We start from the raw sequence: 20,342 nt of genomic DNA on the forward strand, positions 1-20,342 counted from the left end.
TGCACCGCGGGAGGAGGGGCCGCGGCCGGTTCTTCTTCTTCTGTCTGCGTAAAGCTCGCTGCTGCCCCCTGCTGGCCGGCGGCCGCCTGTACAGACACATTCACAGAAGCTACTCAATTACAAGTGTTGTATTTTAAATCCACCAAAAAACTGTAATAAAGCCATTTTTCCGGTCATCACAGAAATACTAATAATAATAATAATAATAATAATAATAATAATAATAATAATAATAATAATAATAATAATAATAATAATAATAATAATTTAAAAAAAAATATTGTCATTTAGAGCATTTAAATGTTATTTAATGAAGAAAAGTATAAAAACCAGTGCTGTGGTCATCACTATCCTCTTGCAATAGGACCAGCTGGATGGCAGAAACAGTGCTAGTAGTACCCCAAAAGTAATTGGAATAAAAAAAGTGACTATTGACCATGCCAAAAGAGTTAAAAAGATAAGTTTTGTGTGAGGAAAAGAAGGGTTCAATTCTGGTTTTACTGGCAGAGGGATACAGTGAGCGTCAGGTTGCTTCCATCCTTAAAATTTCAAAGACAGCGGTTCATAAGAACAAGGTCAAATACATAGCTCAGCATTATCCTGCTGGTGACCTGACGATTACAAATTTAATCGGTTGTTTGATTTATTTTAGTGAGCTAACTATGTTTGAAAATATTGTAAAAGCAGCTTAGTTGGACACTATGTTTAATCTGTACTTTGTTTTATTTTGTAGGCTAAAAACATAAACGCTTTCCCAGTCATTTGTGTTTTTGTTGTATATAATGTGAATGTGTAATCTCTATTTTTTTAGGACATTTTCTGACACTTTTTTTTACACTGCTGCATTCTGTATCTGTTTTTAATAACTGTGATGGTTTATTGTAGAAGAATAAAACGGTATTATTTATTTATTATCATTTAAGAAACTCCTTTGTAGACAATATTTTGCGAGAGATGCAAGTGTGATAGTTTATATTCCTCCAGCACAGGAGTCTGGGTCACTGCTTTTTAATGACCCAACAAATGTCACAGTGTTTCTATTGTTTGCAGTTGGAATAAAACGGTCGGTGGGCAGCATGACTGCTTATCTGTGATGAATGAATGAACACAGAAACGTTCATTCATAAAAATAAATTCATTTTTAAATATTTCTTACATAAAAGTGTGAGGTTTGGCCTCATGGTGGCGCTAGAGGAAAGGTCAGAGAGTCACCTCAGAAACCACCCACTTCTAGAAACATAATGATAATCTGTATTTCGTCAAAAAAGGTTGGAGATATTTAAGTATTGGTATGTATTTCAATTATTGCATAGTTTCCTGTATTGTATTATACATAAAAAGCTATTTTCATGTGTATATGTAAATGCATTTTTGCAAGTATGACTTTATGAGCACTTTGGCAGAACCTGCAACATCTAACAGGAAGTAATTATTAAGTGTTTATTCCTCATATAACTACTGAGTAAAGCTGGTTTATTGTCATTCATGCCTGAAGTACATTAGTGTTTTGTTTAAGAAATGACATTCAGATTGGATGTGTGTGTTTCAAGTCACAAGACAAGCAGCTTAAAAACGTTTTTTCCCAAAGAATATATTTTTGTAAAGTCATGATAAAAAGCTAAAATACAGTTATTCTGGATCCAAAAGAGGCAACAAAGGTTACAGAGGAAGGTCACTTGATTTCAGAGGAAAAGGATCAAATGCAGAAATATTGCAGTTCAAGTTTTTTTTCCATTTTCCTGCTTAAAAAGAATCCCTTTAAGAAGAAGAAGTGCATCACAGTGAGGTGCAGAAACACTCGATTAAAGCCAAACTAGAGATCATGTCTCAGTGTTAATGGCTCTTTAAGGCAGAGGTGAGACAGTAATCAGCTGTGGAATTCTGCATTCATTTACAAAACACACAACTGAAGAGGAATAAATAAAGTTTAAAGCAAATCAAACATCTGGCAGATGTGTCCAGGGATTAACTTTCACCACATTAGAGGAAGACAACACTGCCTGAATCATTTATGATATTCATAAACAGAAGGCAACTCAATACATTTATATTGGTCAAAATTAAGTTAAATTACGTTATAAAATATTAAGTTATGAAAGAAAACCTCAAAGTATACAGTTCTGTCCTCAATGCTGTTGTTTTTAAGGCTTGAGACGGAGCGTCTGAGTGGGTTCTAGTCCAGCGGGCTTTGGAAGATGAGCTTGATGCAGCCGGACGCTCCTCCCAGCGGCTCGATGCAGAACGGGCAGGCGGCGTGGAAGGTGTGCGTGCCGTGCGGCAGCGGGATCTGACTCCAGAACGCCGCCGTCTTCTCCGAGCAGACGTGACCGCAGGGTGCGAAGGCGTGGGTGGGTGGCTCGGCGTCCACGTAGAAGCCCGCCTCGCAGCCCAGCCACAGCGGCTTGTAAGGGCCTCTCGTCCGGCACATGGGGCACTCTCTCTCCTGACACTCCGCCTCCACCTCCGGGTTGCGGCGCCCCCCCCAGCCGTGGTAGCCGTGCACGTGGCCGCAGCGCAGGTAGGCCCAGGGCTGCTTCTCGTCCAGGACGTCCTTGCGGCGGAGGCTGGGGAAGGCCAGCGTGTTGAAGCCCACGGGGCACTGCGGCCGCCCGGCGTTCAGCTCCTGCCGCAGCGCCTCCAGGTGTTTGACGGTGGGGGTGTGCGCCAGGCCCTCGGCCGTCCGCCACAGCAGGGTGGCGCCGCAGAGGTCGATGAGGGACCCGTCCACCAGCTCGTTAGACTCAGAGTCCACCTGAAGGAGAGACGGGCAGAAGATAAAACATCATTGTTGTTGTTGTTGCTGCAAGTAGATTCTGTAACTCTGAGGGTTTCTCTGAAAATGTGAAACATGTTCCTGGAGGTTTACAATCCATATTTAAAAGGTTAATTAACATAGAACAGACCTTTTTATTATTATTTAAAACATTCATGGGGTTTTCAAAAAGTTAAAGGTACCCTGTGGAGTTTTTAAACCTCTAAAGGCGCTTTAGAGCAGCATCTTTACAGTTGCCTTTTTCAATTAGTTTGTATGATGCACATAAGATAAGATAAGATAAGATAGAACTTTATTCAACCTGAGGGGAATTTTTGTGCAACAGCTGCAGTACAAAGTAAAAAAGAGTGGAAATTTAAATAGTGAACACACAATGGCAAAATAGGTTTATAGTGAGGTTGCTTCTTGGTGAAGTTGCATATACAAGTATGTACAATGTCAAGAACATGTAAGTGTATATGGTCTATTCATAATGTTCATATGATTATGTCTGGTATATCGAGTCAGAAGACATGATAAATATTCCTGCCTCTGGTCACATGTTGTTCTGCTGATAGACAGCTGGTGGCGGTAATGAGCAAAGACATGTGGCGAAGCACCAATGAAGGCGAGAATGAAGAGTGAACAACAAACTGAGTATGTTTGTTGGACCTCAGTGAGACACACAATGTGTTCTGATGAGAAACACTGGTTTCGAACAAAACTTCCACAGGGCCCCTTTAAAGAACTGCAGCTCCCATGAAGATCCGGTTGGAGTCACCCACCATCTTGCCCCTCTGCTGAGAAGATCTGGTTTCCCGCAGCGTGAAGACTTTGCCGCAGACGGACATCTCCCTCCACAGACCGGGTGTAGAGCCCTGGCTGAAGCCGTGGCGCGGGTGCATCACCAGAACGCCGTTGGTGGTCAGTCCGTCCATCTGACCGTCCTGCGTCCTCCACTTGGCCGCTTTCTCCTGTGAAGACATCAGGAGTGTTAATAAATCAGTGAATCTGATGATGAATCATTGTGTCGTCCGGCTCGGACGGCGTCCTCGTACCCCGAGGAAGATGTTCTTGGAGGAGTCGAAGCCCGCGGCGTAGATCCGCACGGTGTAAGGAGGGATTCTTTGGCAGATGATGCGGCAGGCGAAGCGAGAGATGGTGCTCTGGACCGTTTGACCGTCGACTTGGCTCTGACCGCCGGGCAGCGTGTCCGTCACCACGAAGTCAATGGGAGTCTCTGTGGAACGACCGATCTGAAAAGACACAGAGACAACATTTATGTTAATGAATACACTGCGAGAGAGATTTGATTAAGTCGCCTGTTTGTCTCATGTCACGATAACGCCAAAATACAATAGAGAATGGTGATGGCGGAACAAGAAACATGCATGAACTGTCAAACTGAGGGAGCAAAACTATGATTACATAAGTACTTTTTAAAAATGTATTTGTTTAACTGGAGAGTTTCTGGAATTTTTATCACAGCAATTTGTTTGCCACTGTGTTGATTCTCATTTCTCTTTCTACTTCCTCAATTGTGGCTTTCTTATTGCTTCTAAACAGACTTACTGTACCACAGCCTTGAGGAAATTCTACACAGCGACAAACCCACATAGTGCAACATGCAAAATGTCTGGTGGTCAAAAAAAAACAAAACACAAGAACTACATCACAGCTATTTTACTTAGCGAGTTTCTAAGGAGTCACAAGATTTAACCGACAAAAAACTAAATCAAATTTACAGAATGTGAGGAAAGGCAAGTTAAAGAGAATAAAGCTCTTATTTTGAAACCTAGAACTCTGCTGCTGACTGTAAAGAAAACAGGCTGTGTCAGTTTAAATGGACAGTTCGACCCAAAATAAAAAAAGAATACATATTTTCTCTCTTACCCGTAGTGCTATTTATCAATCTAGATTGTTTTTGTGTGAGTTGACTAGTTTTGGAGACATCGGCCATAGAGATGTCTGCCTTTTGCTAGAATATTTTGGGACTGTATGGCACTCCATTGAAAATCTCAACAGCAATAGATAGTTCCTACAAGAAACTGCTCACAAAATTGTCAGTGAATTATTTTAGGTATCCAGGTCATGATTTCTGGAAAGATACATAAAGCTAAGAAACTCACACCCAAACAATCTAGACTGATGGCTCTACAGGTAAAAGGACAAATATGTGTTTGTGATATTGGGGTGAACCGTCCCTTTAAACTGACAGGTAGTTATCTGATCCTTGTATATAAACCATTAATATTTTGTTCTTTATAACTGAAGTGACATCAGATAGAGGTAGTGGATGCTACAGACCTGGAACATGTCTGTGTTGCTGTCGTGAGTGTACTCCACCACCACCGTCTGAGCCCGGGACAGAGTGTAGGAAATACTGTGCTGCTCCTTGTTGCTCACAGCCTTTAAAAGAGACACAAAAGAGATGTAGTTACAATGTGTTTAAGAAAAAAACACAACTGTTATTGTTCTCTTTGTTATATAGTTTTTGCTTATTATGAGCCTGTGAAAATATGTGACAAATCCTGGATTTCCACTTGATAAAAATACACTTACGAGTCCTGGTAACATGCACAGAAATAGAACAAAAACAAAAAAGAGAAACTGAAAAACTAAACAAACAGGGAATAAGGTGTTTCTATGCGTCATTAGTTCAATGGAATTGCCGCATACAAGCACTTTAAAATACATATATATACATACAAGAGCCAAAGTTCACTTTCTGTGTTGCTTCCAGAACATTTAAAAGGTCGGTCGCAGAAAAATAAGATGGATGAAAGCAGCGGGAGGGCGGTGACTGTTGAGTCCACGTCTTCACAGAGACCTGGATCCATCGCTCATCCTGGATCACGCTGAACTTTGACGGTCGGACAGCAGCACAGAGAGCAGGACGACTCTGTGTTTACATCAATGGTGCTTGGTGCTCAAAGTTGATGGATGTTTTTTCCTCATGTTGAATTATTAAATGTGAAGATGTGGGCCATACTATCTGCACAGAGAACAGTTTTTGTCGCTGCCGTTTCCATTTCGCAAATTCAGAAAATGCACTACAGGAACGAACTACTGTTTTTGTTTTTGTTAGTCATGTGTTTGTTGGGTTACAAAAGGGCTACAACTGACTTCCGTTGTGCATCCCTGTGTTGCATAAAGACAATAAATGACCCTTGCTGCACGTCATAGACCCTGAAGAACACTGTTACCTGTGTTTTCGAGCTCTCACCTTGGCAGCCTGCGGCGTGCAGGACGAGTGGACGGTGCTCGGTTTCACGCCGTTGGCCTTGTTCCTGCGACTCAGAGCGAAGCGGCTCTTCCTCCTCCCCTTGTCGCCGTTGGGCAGCGAGCCGTTGCACCTGAACGCACCAGATGGAGAAAAAAAAAAAACGTCTTAAGACACACCCAGAAGATCCACAAGTAAATTATGATTAAGATATATAAACAACACCATGATGTAGATGATATTTTGATCATAGAATTCAACCAGAAGAAGCCCAGTCCTGGTTTATACCATACTATGTTACAGTGTGACAGTCTAGGGGTCCAAGAAAGCTTTATTTCAGTTCTGCATACAATAATACAAAAGATGAACAAAAGGTCTGAACCCGCAGCAGCTAAACTCCCTGAACCACAGGCGCTCTCTTGTGTCCTCAGTGAAAGGCCTTCAGTCAGGAAGTCAGCTGCATTCTTTGCTGTGGTGGAGTCTCTCGACACATTAAACTGGGTTCAGGCTGAAACATGCTGATCCCAAACAATAAACACTGTCTACCAGAGGTGGGACAAAGACTGGAGTCCTGGCAGAGAAATCATTAGTCAAGACCAACAAAGATTGAACAAGGATTTCTTGTTAAGATGTCAAGTCAAGGTCCTAAACTTTGTGTTTTTTTGCGTCCTAAACAAGTCCTTATTCACTGAATGTGAATTCCCAGAAATGATAAACGCTCTTAAAACTTTATAAAATGTAACATAATAAAAAACATCCACCTACTTCCATCATGGATTCTATTTTTACAGTTAAAATCCACATTGTCTTTATAAATTCTACATTATATACATGTTATTGTATATTGACTTTGTACATGCAACCTGTAAAAATCCACCCATTTAATATTTTATTCATGTTGTTGGTCTTAGGTGCTTTTTACATATATTTAAATATATTTCATTATATACATTCTTTCCACATATTTGTGGGACATAATAGTCCTTCTGTCTGTTCTTTCTCTTTATTTTTCCAGCTTTGTTGACCTTGGTCTTAGCTGTCTATTTCTGTGTATGTGTAAAAGAAAAAATCTGAGTCAGATTCCTTAAAGCTGATTCATTTAAAATGATCATGCGTGTCTTTAAATCTTCATGTGATACTCTATAGTATCGTCTGTTGTCTGCCTGCTGGTCTGCACTGACAAACCCAACACTCCGCTGCTTGTGCAATGTGACTGACTGCTGTGCATCTTGAAAATAAGGACTTCATTCATAGATAAAGAGTTTAATCTTTAAGGTTGGGGTGTGATTTCTAGTCATTCCAAGTCAAAAAGCTGCAACAAGTCCAAGTAAAGTAACTAAAACCCCTCCTACTACACCTTAAAAACACATTTTGATTTCTTCCAGTTTTGATGAAGCAGTTTCCCCCTCTTTCTTGTTTTTATGCTATGCTAGGCTAAACATGCCCTATCTATCCAATGCAGGTTAAAAAAAAGTCAAACAAGCATGTTTCCCAGACGTTGCTTTCACTGGAGACAGGAAGCTTTTTTTTTTTGGGAGAGAAAGCCAAAGAGCAACAACCGTTTCAGTCCACATACAAAAGCAGGATGCTGTGGTCACATGGTTCACCATCCATCCATCAGGACGCCTGTTAAATACAACGTAAACTGCATTTATTTGCAAAACATCGTTTATTTGCGGAACATTATTCTCGTCTAAAAAGCACATTATGAAAGCTAAATGTTTTCTGGCTCTTTAACCCTGAGTCGGAGGTTATCTTCAGAGCCAGACTGCTGCCAGACGCAGGTCAAGTCAACATCGGCGTTCAGTTAAAAGTGGAGCCATTCTTTCATAACTTCCTGCGTTTCAGATAAAGTGACGGCCACCTCCTTTTCTGAGATAAACTGGGACCACCCTTAGCTCCACTGCCTGACACAGGACACGACTTCTGTTTTCACAAACGGTACGGTTCCTCCTAATTAAAACTTAGGACCAGAGTAATTGCCAGTTGCTGGGCCTCGCAGACTGTTTAGCTCCACATGTGGACGCGATGATACGAAAGCAAACAAAAGGTCGGGAAAACCGCGGCGGCCACAACTCTCCTGAGGTGTCTCCACCTCCCTGAACCACAGGCGCTCTCTTGTGTCCTCAGTGAAAAAGGCCTTCAGCCAGGAAGTCAGCTGCATTCTTTGCTGTGGTGGAGTTTTTTTTTTTTGATGCATTTAACTGGATGAGGCAGAGTTTTGCTGCTTCTGAACAATTTGAAACTGCACAAACAAATGCCACAAATGCCACAAGTTGTGATGATTTTTCTGGACTTATTCTTATCAGCAGCAGTGGGGGTTAAAACGATTGTCATGGGGCTTTCAGACCATCAGAAGCACTTTTGCAAAACAGTGCAAACGTCTGCAATGATGTGGGCTTTCTTCTATAGATATATTGTGAAATACAAACCAAGAAGTTCAGTTTAAAAGGCTTATCAAGTGCTAAGAACACACGAGAGAGCAGGGTATCAAACCTGTGTACCTATCTAGTACAAAAAACTGATCATGTACTGATCATGAAAAAAAACAGATTTAAGTTTAAAAATGACCAAATTTAGATGATTTTTCACCAAACAAAAGTTCTTATACAGCTGTTTCTTTGGTTTAATTTAAAAACAAGATATGCAGTAAAAATATATCTTACTAATATCTGTATTTCTTGAACTATAAACTTTAGAAATCTCAAACAATACTGAGCCCTACAACATACAATTGTTTTTTTTTAAACTAGATATGAACAGCAATGAAACTTTCTTCCACCTAGATGTTGGCAATGTACGCCACAAAGTAGCATTTATGACACAAGGTACTATACGGTGTTTATTTGTTTATATTATATTACATATAAACTTGTTTTTCAAAAAGGCACAATGAGTTGGCCCCTCCTCTCTGGCTCCATGAAGGTCACGGTGTTTGCCAGCTCGTTTTGGAACGAGCTTTGTCCGCTTGGCATCTCGCCTCACTAAATTTGTGGGTTTTTTCGTAGCTTTTCCTCTCGGATGCTTACGATCTGGCACCTCGTCGCTACTTTTTATAGATGTTGACAGCCAAACGTCCCCAACCCAGGAAAGTAAGATTATCCGGGCAGAGGGCCGAGTCTCTGGAGACACAAGTCTCCCCACACACTTCTAGAGGGTCCGAGGTGACGACAAGAGGGACTATTTTTGTCTATAAATGTATTATTTTTGGGGGAAATTTTAGTTGGTTTCAATCCTTGATGATTTTAAGCTTTTGCTCATTATCTTCGTTTTTTTCGTTTGCATTAAGCTGCTGCAGCGGAACATTTCCCACTTAGATTAATAAAGTTATTAATCAAACCATTAATCAAATCAACAAACCAACCTAACAACCTATCTAACGACCTATATTTGACTTGTACTAGCTTGCCGGATGGCACTCCATTAGCCTGTGCTATCGGGCGAAGCTAGTACAGCTAGTAAAACCAGTCAGAACCACATTTTTCTGATAAACATCTTCATGTTTCTGTGTCAAAACTTTCTTCAGACACTCCTGCTGCTTCATCACGTGAAAGCAGAAGCTAGTGGTTTTTCTTTAATGCAATGTTTCTGTTATTGCGGGGAAAAAAGGCATTCTTTTTCTCTTTCAGTTCCTAGAATACCAATTTGTATTTTTTCAGTTTGGATGAACTTCCTCCTAACATACGTTCATTCTCATGTAACATATATGAGTATGTCATCCGAATTGGCACAGCTTCTGGGAAGATGACATCATCACAAAGCAAAAATAGAAAACCTCAACACATAGATTTAATATACTTTATATATATAAGTACAGTCGTCTCCCGTGTTTGATTTGAACAATGCAAACAACAGCAGGAAAAAACAGTCAAGAGGTTTAGCTCAATCATTCTAGTCTGCCTCTGTAAATGAACTTGTTGAGACTTGAACCTTTTCTTGAGATGGATCCTCTTTCTTCGTGTAAGAAAAGACAAAAACAAGATTGTTTATAGTCAGTGTTTGGTTTCTGGATGTCTTTAACGCATGAATGCAATGCTTTTACCCGCTGATTCTTGATTTTTGGATGTCATAGTGTCCCTGAAAGCACCATCGAGCTTCAACACTGACTGCAAAGTCACACGTTGAGAACGAAGTTTCCTGATAAACAAATAAAGCTGACTAAGTTTCCACTGCGGTAGATTATTATCGAGAGGAAGTAGATTTTATTACTCAAATGGTCTCATTTTAATTGCTGCTTCAAAAGAAGGGAGCAGCTCTGAAAGCAGATGTTAATTCTTCAGAGAACGATTTGGTCGGCAGTAATGTAGAGCGCACGTTTAAGAGTAGTTAAAGGGGCTAAAACATGCAGAACCTTTAAAGCTCCACGTTGACGATTTAGACGCTTTGACCTTCTTACCCGAGCACGATGAGCTCTCCATATTTCACTGGTCCTTTGGTGGAGGCAGGGGAGGTGGAGATGTTTTCCTGACCGAGAGAAAACATCTGGGCAGACTTCACTTTTCGCTGTCACCCTCAGAGCGTCTCCATCACCTGCAGACACAAACCAAGAATCTTTAACATTTTACATTACAGTCATTTAGCAGACGCGTTTATCCAAAGCGACTTACAATCAGTAGTATATATATATATATTACATATCATTCACCCATTCATGACAGAATGCACCATCAGACTCTAACTAACATTCATGCAACATCCAGTCCACACCGATGGCAAGCCTTCAGGAGCAACTTGGGGGTTAAGTGTCTTGCCCAAGGACACATCGACTGCCGAAGCTGGGTATCGAACCACCGATCCTCTGATTGGAGCCACAGCTGCCCCATAAACTATAAGTTTGACTTCTCAGAGAAAGCACAGCATTGTATAATTTATTTAAAACCCTTTTTTTTAGACTTTCATATAAACAAACTCAAAAAGGCTTCAACACATCACCATTCATTACTCACAATACGCCCACACTGTCTTTGTAGTCCGGGCTGGAGGGTGGGGGGGACCGGGGCAAACAATGTGTGAATTCACAGTCGTACACTGAGTGGGGTTGTTAGGTGTGTGCGTCCGTGACGGGGTGACGGGGTGACGCACTCAGCAGCACGCTGGAACTGATGTTATGATCCTTTGTACCATGACGCTAGAATTATCATCAACGCGGGTGTTTGCCTCCGCCGAACAGTCATCTACGTCTGAACCTAAATGTCATCATGTTTTATTCTATTGCACTATTTGTGTGAAATTGTCATAATTAGCATATCAATCATTGTGAAGCCACAGTGACCTCTGACCGACAACTTCTGATCAGTTCATCCCTGAGCCTAAGTGGATGTTTCGAGCAAAACATTTGAAGACATTCCCTTCCAGGTGTTCCTCGATATCACGTTCACGAGAAAGGACCGTAAAGACACGACATACAACACGATAAACGTGTTGTTCACATGATGAAACAAGAGGAGGCGATTTAGAAGCACAAACTCTGATGTCAGCAAGAGGGCACAATGTCAGCATCAACCTACGAGCTCCACACGTGGCTGTTATGAAGAATTCTGCACTCACATGTTCATTTCCAAAACAAAAAGATGCTTAGGTTTTCACACAAATGTCCGATGGAATAAAAGATGATGACATTTTGATCAGACGCAGATATGAACCGCAACATGACTGTTCAGCGGAGGCAAACGCCCACAAGGGTGATGATTCTAGCATTTATGCAAATGCAGGAGTTTACAGATGTTGGATCACGATTACCAAGAGTCACAGTGTGAAAGCAACTGTATCTTCAGTTGATCTTTTGAGCTTTTGATTATGATATTTTGGAAACCCTCGGGATGATATTCCTGTGAAGTTGCTAGAAAACTGACCAATTACCATCAGCTTCTTCTGTAACGCTCTCAATCAAAGAACAGTTCCACACATCCAGATGTTTACAAGCTCTGTGGTACCTTAAAAGTTCACCAGTCAAATAATAGCATCAGAAGACTGGAAGTAGATAATCCAACAATCAGTAGGACTAAAATTCTATTTTATTTACATTTATAAAGGGAGTTATAATGATTAAAAACACCCTACTACGAGTCTGAAATCATCTTTTGAGCAGACACTTGAGATAACAAACAGAAGAGCCAAATGACAGGAAACAAAAGCAGCATTAAAAGGTTGATAACATCTGGAGATATCTTAGAGGTTAGGATGTGGTGTGATGACGAGGCGGTGAAGATGATAATCATTATTCTGCGTTACCAAGTGCTGAGAAACAGAGGTGTTGTCTGCTTTAATGCTGGTTACTGCTGCTTCTGAGCCCCTTAAATAGAAGGTGACAACACACATCAGCCTGATTTAACTCATCTGCTATTTTGATTTTTATAAGTCAGTAACTGGAACATTACCTGGTTTATTTATGTTTTATGAAAGTTATCAGAATATCTTTTTTGACTGTTGGTTGGACAAAATTTGGAGACGTAAGTTGGGAAATGTCGAGGCAAACAGCTTAATCAATATTTAGTCCCAAATGAGTGGAGCACTGTGAAAGAAAGATCTGCTGATGCTAGAATATAAACAGCTGGACTCGCCAACTGGACATGCAATTACATTTTCTGTAACTTCCGGCAGTGCGATACATCTCTAACTTTTTTAACATATAATGACATTATATAAAGTATCCGTATATCTTTGTTACACAGGATCAAACTGAAGTTTATTTACAACTAGATGCTGATCAGCTGGACTTGTATTTAAGTCTCTGAAATGATTGATCACAGAGACGCTTCCCTCCTCCTCTGACCCGTTTCCTGGTGGGGAAACCCTGCAGCCCCGCTGGAAATCTGTTGCGTTTAGAGGGTGGATGACATTTATAGATCAACGTTATCATGAAAAGAGGGGCCTCACCCCTCCGGCACGACCGGAGCTTATTTTCAGAGGCCATGAATACGTCCAGTGAACTGCAGGAGGACAGAGATCCATTCACTGCCAGTAACTGGACACCAGATAAAGAGGACGACTTCTAAAGTGACTTCACTCCTCCACAACAAGCGCTCTTTTGTGGGTCCCTTTCCTCTTGTGACGGAGCCCCCCACCCACCCGCCTCCTTCATGTCTGACATCGGAGGTGAATCACACGCCGCGGCTCTAAGATGATTTTATCCTTCATCTGTGGCTCGAATCACATGATTTCTAATCAACATCACAAAACCTAATGAATTCCAGGCGCTGATGACAAACTAGTTTTAGTTAGCATCAACATGGCAATTAGCAAAACATTGATCTCAATAATCGGTCACGGGTATATTGAGTCATTGAGCCCAATCCAATCCTTCGTTTGACCAACAATTGATCATTTATTTCTTTTGTTTAAAAAAAAAATCTAATAAAAAAACATTAAGGAGCTTTTTTTTCTCAATGCAATACAGAGCTTTGCAATAGTCAAGAATGTACATTGGACAGGTTTTGATTACTTGAAGTGTCATCCCAATTAAATAAATATTAAAGAAAATCAACAAGTAAGAAATTAGAATCTAAGACATGAAAGAGAGCAGAAGGTCAAATATATAAGGATAAAATACAACATAAATAATATATATTTGTGGTAGAAAAATGTTACCAATGATGTAGAATGGGCTAAGGAACAACTTTCGTAAATTGTGAGATAGGGCATTTGGCCTTAGCCTGTATTTCATTTTCATAAATGTCCTTTTTCTTACGTTTTATGTAATAATTATAATAATTATTTTGTTATTCATGCAATTATTGGTTTACATTTTCTTTGAATTGTCGTCATACTATAGTTTTCTTCCTGTAAAACTTGATAAGAGTGCAATGCTATTAATATATACATATAGAATATTATACATTTATAGAATATATATTAATGCTAATTAGCATTGACAGAGGTGTGCACTCTGCTGACTGATTTCTTGCTCACTAACGTTTCCTCATTCGTTCAGAAAGGTCAATGCAACAGAGAAATGAACACACATTCAGTTTTTTTCTTTTACCATCAACCGCTCTGCCGTCTGACGTCCACGTTCACTAATTCAAGTCTTTCCTGCAGAGCGCAGGTTTCAAAAACAGAGGCAGCTGAAGTTTGTGTCTGTGCCGACAGACGCGGAGTGGAGGTGAATCTAAACGTGTGAATTATTCATCGGGAGAGGCAACAAACAGGTAAACAACAACAACAACAGGTGTCACTTACATCACCTGAGGCCTGTACCACACGGAGCTGGCTCGCTCTTAACTGGGGCACATCGCCATGGTAACCTAATCAGCGTTTGCTATCTTGCACTGCAGCAGTTCAACTTGAGATGACGAGATAAATAAAAACCAATCAGATGGCTAGAAAAACAAAGTCATCATTCCTATAGGATCCTGACAAAAGTACTGACTTATAATAAAGTGACAGATGATAAAGAATAATATGTTATATAATGTTCCAGACTGTCCATTTGAGAGGAGATCTCAGAGCTACATTTTGTCACGAAAACTCTCGTGAGAAGTGACAAACACTAAGCCAATGCAGATTTTTGAACAGTTCCAAACCAATGCAGATTTGCATTTGATCTGCATAAAATCATCGGAAAAATCCATTTAGTGTGAACTAAGCATTAAATGAATTAATTCAAAAACGTTCCATGGACCCCCTGGCAGTGTTGACTTAATATCAGACAGAAATGTCTCTGTTGTTGTTATTATTACTCCTCCATTCCAGCGCACACATTCTTTTTAGATGTGAATCTGCTGTTTTGTGTGACGACGCCTGACGAATCCGACAACTCAAACTCGGCGGAGTGGGCGGAGTCAAAGCTCTTGACCCGGGTATTGGCAGAGCAACACAGGCCGCACGTTGACAATCACCGCTCTAAGTCAACTGACAGGAACAACAAGTCTTACATTTGCATATTTCTTCAGTCGTTATACGAGTTCAGAGTCAAATGTACCGCTCAGAGTAAACGACAGTTCAGTCTGATTGCTGGGCTGTGTCGACACAGTACACTACGAGGCATTCAGTGGACTGAACTCAGTCTGATTCTGATCTTAACACAGCTAAATAAACTGTGCATGCTGGCCAGTCTCCCAGCATGCACAGCAGAGGAGCCGTCCGTCTCCTTAACTGGCATAACTAAATGGAATGCAGCCATTAGTGATGTTATTAATTACAATCGTGTTTCACAAGTCCATTGTTTACTAGTTTACAGTGATCATTAAGGTGTTGACATCAATACGCAGATGATATTTTGGTTTATAAATCACACACTTTGTTAAATAACTCCAAAACCGACCGATTCCTCCGACCTGCCAAACACAGAGCAGCTCTCGTAAAGAGGGCAACAACAGCCGGTTGTGTTTTGACACACCAGCCCTGAAGAGGAAATACCTCCTGGTTGACACAACACACACACACACACACACACACACACACACACACACACACACACACACACACACACACACACACACACACACACACACACACACACACTCAACTAACCCAGTTCTCCATGGCAACTGACAGAGATAAAGGCTGTGGTTGCTAGATGTTAGTAAGCAGCCTGGCAAACATATCAAACTGTCTCCGTAACAGGTGGAGGGTGGATGTGGGTTTGTTGGTTGGAGGGAGGTCATAGAGACAACACCATCAGTGTGCACTGATGATTCGATCAACAGCAGATTAAGGCAACAATGTGGTCCCATTACAGCTCCATGTAAACAGTGTAAGTAGATTATTTAGTTAAAATCAAAATTAGGACACATTTAACCAGATTAATATAGATGGGTAACTCATCAATCTTTGAATTAAAAATGTAAAGCAGCGCTGGAGGATTAGCTTTAAGATCAATATTATAATAAGATCATTATAATCAAGTTTCAGATATTTCACATTTAAATATCAGGTCAAATATTTCACATTTTAGGATACTGTACAAGAGCCAAACAAAGACTAAAAAGGACATTATCGTCTCTAAATAACTTATTAATACGCATCTGGCTGGTAGTTCAATATTATAACTTCGCAACTTAGTAAAATCATATTGTGATAATAATAATTTTCTTTGTACAAATTAATGAACTGGTCTCACACAACGCGTAACAGTAAAAACACAGTTCATTGCTTTTAACGTATGTTTTGTTTCTTTGATTTGTTTTGTTATTTTGCCATAGTGTGGTAGATTTATAATTTGGATGATTGCCTTGTTATTGGGATTCCCTCAAAGAAACTGTTTAGCACAGGTGGAATATCACACAAATCTCGATGCATATGACATTGTGATTTTTTTTTTTTACATCCTAAATAACGTGCACCTTATTTACGATGTTCCTCTGCTCCTTTTTCCCGGAGGTTTGATGTTTTATTCCATAAACGTTAACAGGGGTGGGTATGAAACACAGAAGGAAAACCAAGTACTAATATTGTGATACTGATTTCAACCATATCGCCCAAAACCTTCTCTTGACCCTCTGCTTTAATCCACAAAGACCACACTTTCTCCAGGTTTTAGGTCAACATTAGCATGTGGATAAGGGACCTGACATGTGAATAGGCTTTTAAAAAAAATGAAGGGACAGTTGAACAAAAAGGGGCAAACTTGCAAGTTTAACATGGGGGAACAATAGCAGCGTCTGTGGGGACAGATGCTCCGATAGGACGGTGAATGCTAATCAGTTTGTGTGGCCGGAAAACAAAAAAGAGGCCAGCTGGGCTTCACAGAGCCGGACAGACCGGCCTGTAAAACACCACCGCTGCTGGATCCCTGCTCAGGAAGGAATACTACGGATATACTCTGGTATCAAAGTACACGTGCATGGAGTAATATTTAACCAGTTTAACAATGCTGGGTTACTCATCAAGCTTTGAATTAAAGAACCAAATACATAAAGTGCAGCTGGAGGATTAAGTCAAAGATAAATATCATTATAACACAAGTTTATGATATTGTTAAAGGGCCAAACAAAGGCTAAAGGTTGTCGTCCATAAATTACTTAATAATATTATTTATAATCAACCTGTTAAAAAAGCCAGTAGTCAATAGCACCAACACATATACACAATATATAAATATGATATAGTATAGGAGTATTTGAAGATTATATACTACATATATACATTAAGATTGAAGAACCTGGAGTATGTATACTAACTATATTGTAAAATCAGAAATCAGTACCACACGCATGTAAAATAAATATAGAAACATTATACAGTATAGGAGTATTTGAAGATAACATACTACATATATACATTAAGATTGTAAGATAAGATAAGATAAGATAAGATAATCCTTTATTAGTCCCGCAGCGGGGAAATTTGCAATCCTAATCCTGGAGTATGAATACTAACTATATTGTAAAATCATAAATCAGTACTACATATGTAAAATAAATATAGACAATATATTGTGGTGTCACTTAAAGAGACAAAGAAAAACATCAAGCAGTATTATGCTTATTACATTATAAGTCACAATTTGAATATTTAAGTTGGATGTTGCAAGAATATATTACTAGTCAATAGCACCAACACATATACACAATATAGAAATATGATATAGTATAGGAGTATTTGAAGATTATATACTACATATATACATTAATATTGAAGAACCTGGAGTATGTATACTAACTATATTGTAAAATCAGAAATCAGTACTACATATGTAAAATAAATATAGACAATATATTGTGGTGTCACTTAAAGAGATAAAGAAAAACATAAGTCACAATATGAATATTTAAGTTGGATGTTGCAAGAATATATTATATTATATTATTATATATATATTATTTTTTTTTTTTACAAAAAATACCCAAATATTAAATTTTAAAATCTTAACTTAAACACCATGACATTAATATATAAAAAAAATAATAATAAATAAAAATAAAATAAATGTTTTCCATTCATGACTTTAGGTCACGTGTGTTTACATCAAAACAGCATGTGGCATTTTTTGTTAGTGACGTCAGAGGGAAACAACTTTTCAAACGACAAACTTACCAAAAGTAGCCGTTGGTCCCAAAGCAGCTCTATGACCCGGATGTGCGCACGGCCGTTAGAGTGGACGGGCGGTTAACGGTCGTGTGACGTCAGCCGGGAGTCGCTGAGAGCTCCCGCCAGCGTGGGACTCGTTACACTGAAGACAAAAGTCTCCAAGCGAAGGGGTAGACGTCTCCGGACTGACGTCACCGGAAGTCTACTGCTGTAGGGGCTTCCGGTTAGCATTTCAAAGTAAAACACACGAGTAAATTCACTGCACGCATTTCAAAATAAAACGAGTAGATTTCAAAGTGAAACGAGTAGATTTCAAAGTGAAACGAGTACATTTCAAAATAAAACGAGTACATTTCAAAGTAAAACGTAAAAAATAAAACGAGTAAATTTCAAAGTAAAACGAGTAAATTCACTGCACGCATTTCAAAATAAAACGAGTACATTTCAAAATAAAACGAGTAAATTTCAAAGTAAAACGAGTACATTTCAAAGTAAAACATTTCAAAGTAAAACATTTTCAAAGTAAAACGAGTACATTTCAAAGTAAAACGAGTAAATTTCAAAGTAAAACGAGTAAATTTCAAAATAAAACGAGTAAATTTCAAAGTAAAACGAGTAAATTCACTAAGGTGATTGATTTGTAGAGCAAGATTATGAATTAAATTAATTAAAACACGAAACAGTTGTTTGGAACAAAGTGTTTATTAATATAGTTGCATTATTCTCACTTTTTTGTCCATTTTCTATGTTTATTTTATGTCTAACAATTTATATTTGCTCATTAGTACTGTTTGGTTCCTTTGACCTTTGTGTTTAATGCCTGACTGACACAGATACTGTTAGATACATTTAAAACCGTAAAGCTACATAAAAGAAAAAAAAAAGTACTCAAAATGTCTGTTTCATCCCGCATTTAAAAGGAATTAGTAAATCCAAGTGGTTTTCTATATCCGAGATATATTCAAAAACTATATAGTATATACCTAAACATTTGTATGTACTGGTAAAGCTCACATTTCTACAAAGTAAACTGTTATAACATGTTTTTTGTCAAGAAGTATACTTGCACAATGACTTGATCCAAATAAGGGCAGTGGTGTTTTATTGTGAAAGGTAAATAAACAGCACTTCCTCTTTTTACTTCTCTATTTGTCTCTCTCTCTCACACACACACACACAAAAACACACACACACAAACACAAAAACACACACACACACACACACACACAAACATGCATGATTTTAGTGGCTATTTGCAAAATATAAAAAAGGGTTTCTTCAAAAAATAGAATATACATCACAAGGCCATTTCAGTCGCTTTGTACTCGGGCAAGAAGTCTAATGTCCAAGCCAAGGTTCATGTTGAGGTTGATTTCTCATCATCTCTCTAACCTTGGTAAAAAAAAACAAAAAAACATGTCTTCCTGATTTATCACCTGACATTGACACCTTTACCATTTCACCTAACAAGTGTTTGATCTCGTGCTTAGTGCCCCTAGTGTCCACAAACAAAGCACAAAAATAACAATTAATAATAATAAAATAATCACACAAGTGAAATAGTTCCTACATCAATCATAAAAAAATAAATATTGCATTGCGTTAACTTGCAGGTAGTGCTTTGCCTGCCACATTGTTATAAACTAAACTTATGTTTCATTATGAATAACAAGGTTGTTTTTGTCAGGGATGTTAAACTGTACTGGGTGTTAAACACACTGAGCAGGATTAACCAGTCAGGGTGTGAAGATCAGCTTCTGGAAAATTTGTCACATCATTCATTCCTACATCTGATATGACCTGATAGGTTGAAGTCTACAAAATTCTTCGTGGAGTTAATGTTTCCTTTTTCCGTCAATAACTCTAACAGGGTAAGCTTTCATTTCTATTTTCTTCTTCTTCTCACTCTTGTTCCAGAAATGACAGATCACGCTTTTACCACCTTTTTTCCCCCACAAAGTGTCATGTTGCTTCAGTCTAATGTCAGATATCCTGTATACATCTATTTAATGCGGATGTGAGAAGTGAAGTTGGCAGTGTGAAAAGGCCATCTAGTGTCAGAGTTGTGAAATCACCAAGAAAGTACACGTGGTTTTTCAAATAATTAAAAAAAATGAATAAAAAAGTTTAAACTATAGACAAAAACACCTTAATAATGTAACTAAACAACAGCCGTTAATCTTTTTCTGCTTTAAAAAATGTTTGAATTATTGAAAAATGAACTTTAAAATGAACATATGAATGACATGTGTATTTTTTTTTAGTCATATTTTATTGGACAGCCAGACTATATTAAATTCGGCCTTTTTTATTACATAAATTATAATTTAGCATTGTACAGGTTTAAGAAAACCAGTTTAAACAGGTCACTATTATAAATATGTGAATAATATCTAC

The 20,342-nt window shown here is 38.9% G+C and overlaps 1 protein-coding gene across 1 annotated transcript; it reads right to left on the reverse strand.

Moving 5' to 3' along the window:
- Positions 1 to 1,563: 1,563 nt before the first annotated feature.
- LOC129096285 (E3 ubiquitin-protein ligase pellino homolog 1-like) lies at positions 1,564 to 18,115 on the reverse strand. Its single transcript, XM_054605034.1, has 7 exons — positions 17,952 to 18,115; positions 10,372 to 10,505; positions 5,979 to 6,108; positions 5,060 to 5,161; positions 3,811 to 4,008; positions 3,538 to 3,726; positions 1,564 to 2,752 (listed from the first exon to the last, which is right to left on the reverse strand). The coding sequence occupies exons 2-7, from the start codon at positions 10,455 to 10,457 to the stop codon at positions 2,174 to 2,176; spliced, it is 1,284 nt and encodes a 427-aa protein (XP_054461009.1). The 5' UTR covers positions 10,458 to 10,505; positions 17,952 to 18,115; the 3' UTR covers positions 1,564 to 2,173.
- Positions 18,116 to 20,342: the final 2,227 nt, after the last annotated feature.

The sequence above is a fragment of the Anoplopoma fimbria genome, chromosome 9, assembly GCF_027596085.1.
Source record: "Anoplopoma fimbria isolate UVic2021 breed Golden Eagle Sablefish chromosome 9, Afim_UVic_2022, whole genome shotgun sequence".
NCBI lineage: Eukaryota > Metazoa > Chordata > Actinopteri > Perciformes > Anoplopomatidae > Anoplopoma > Anoplopoma fimbria.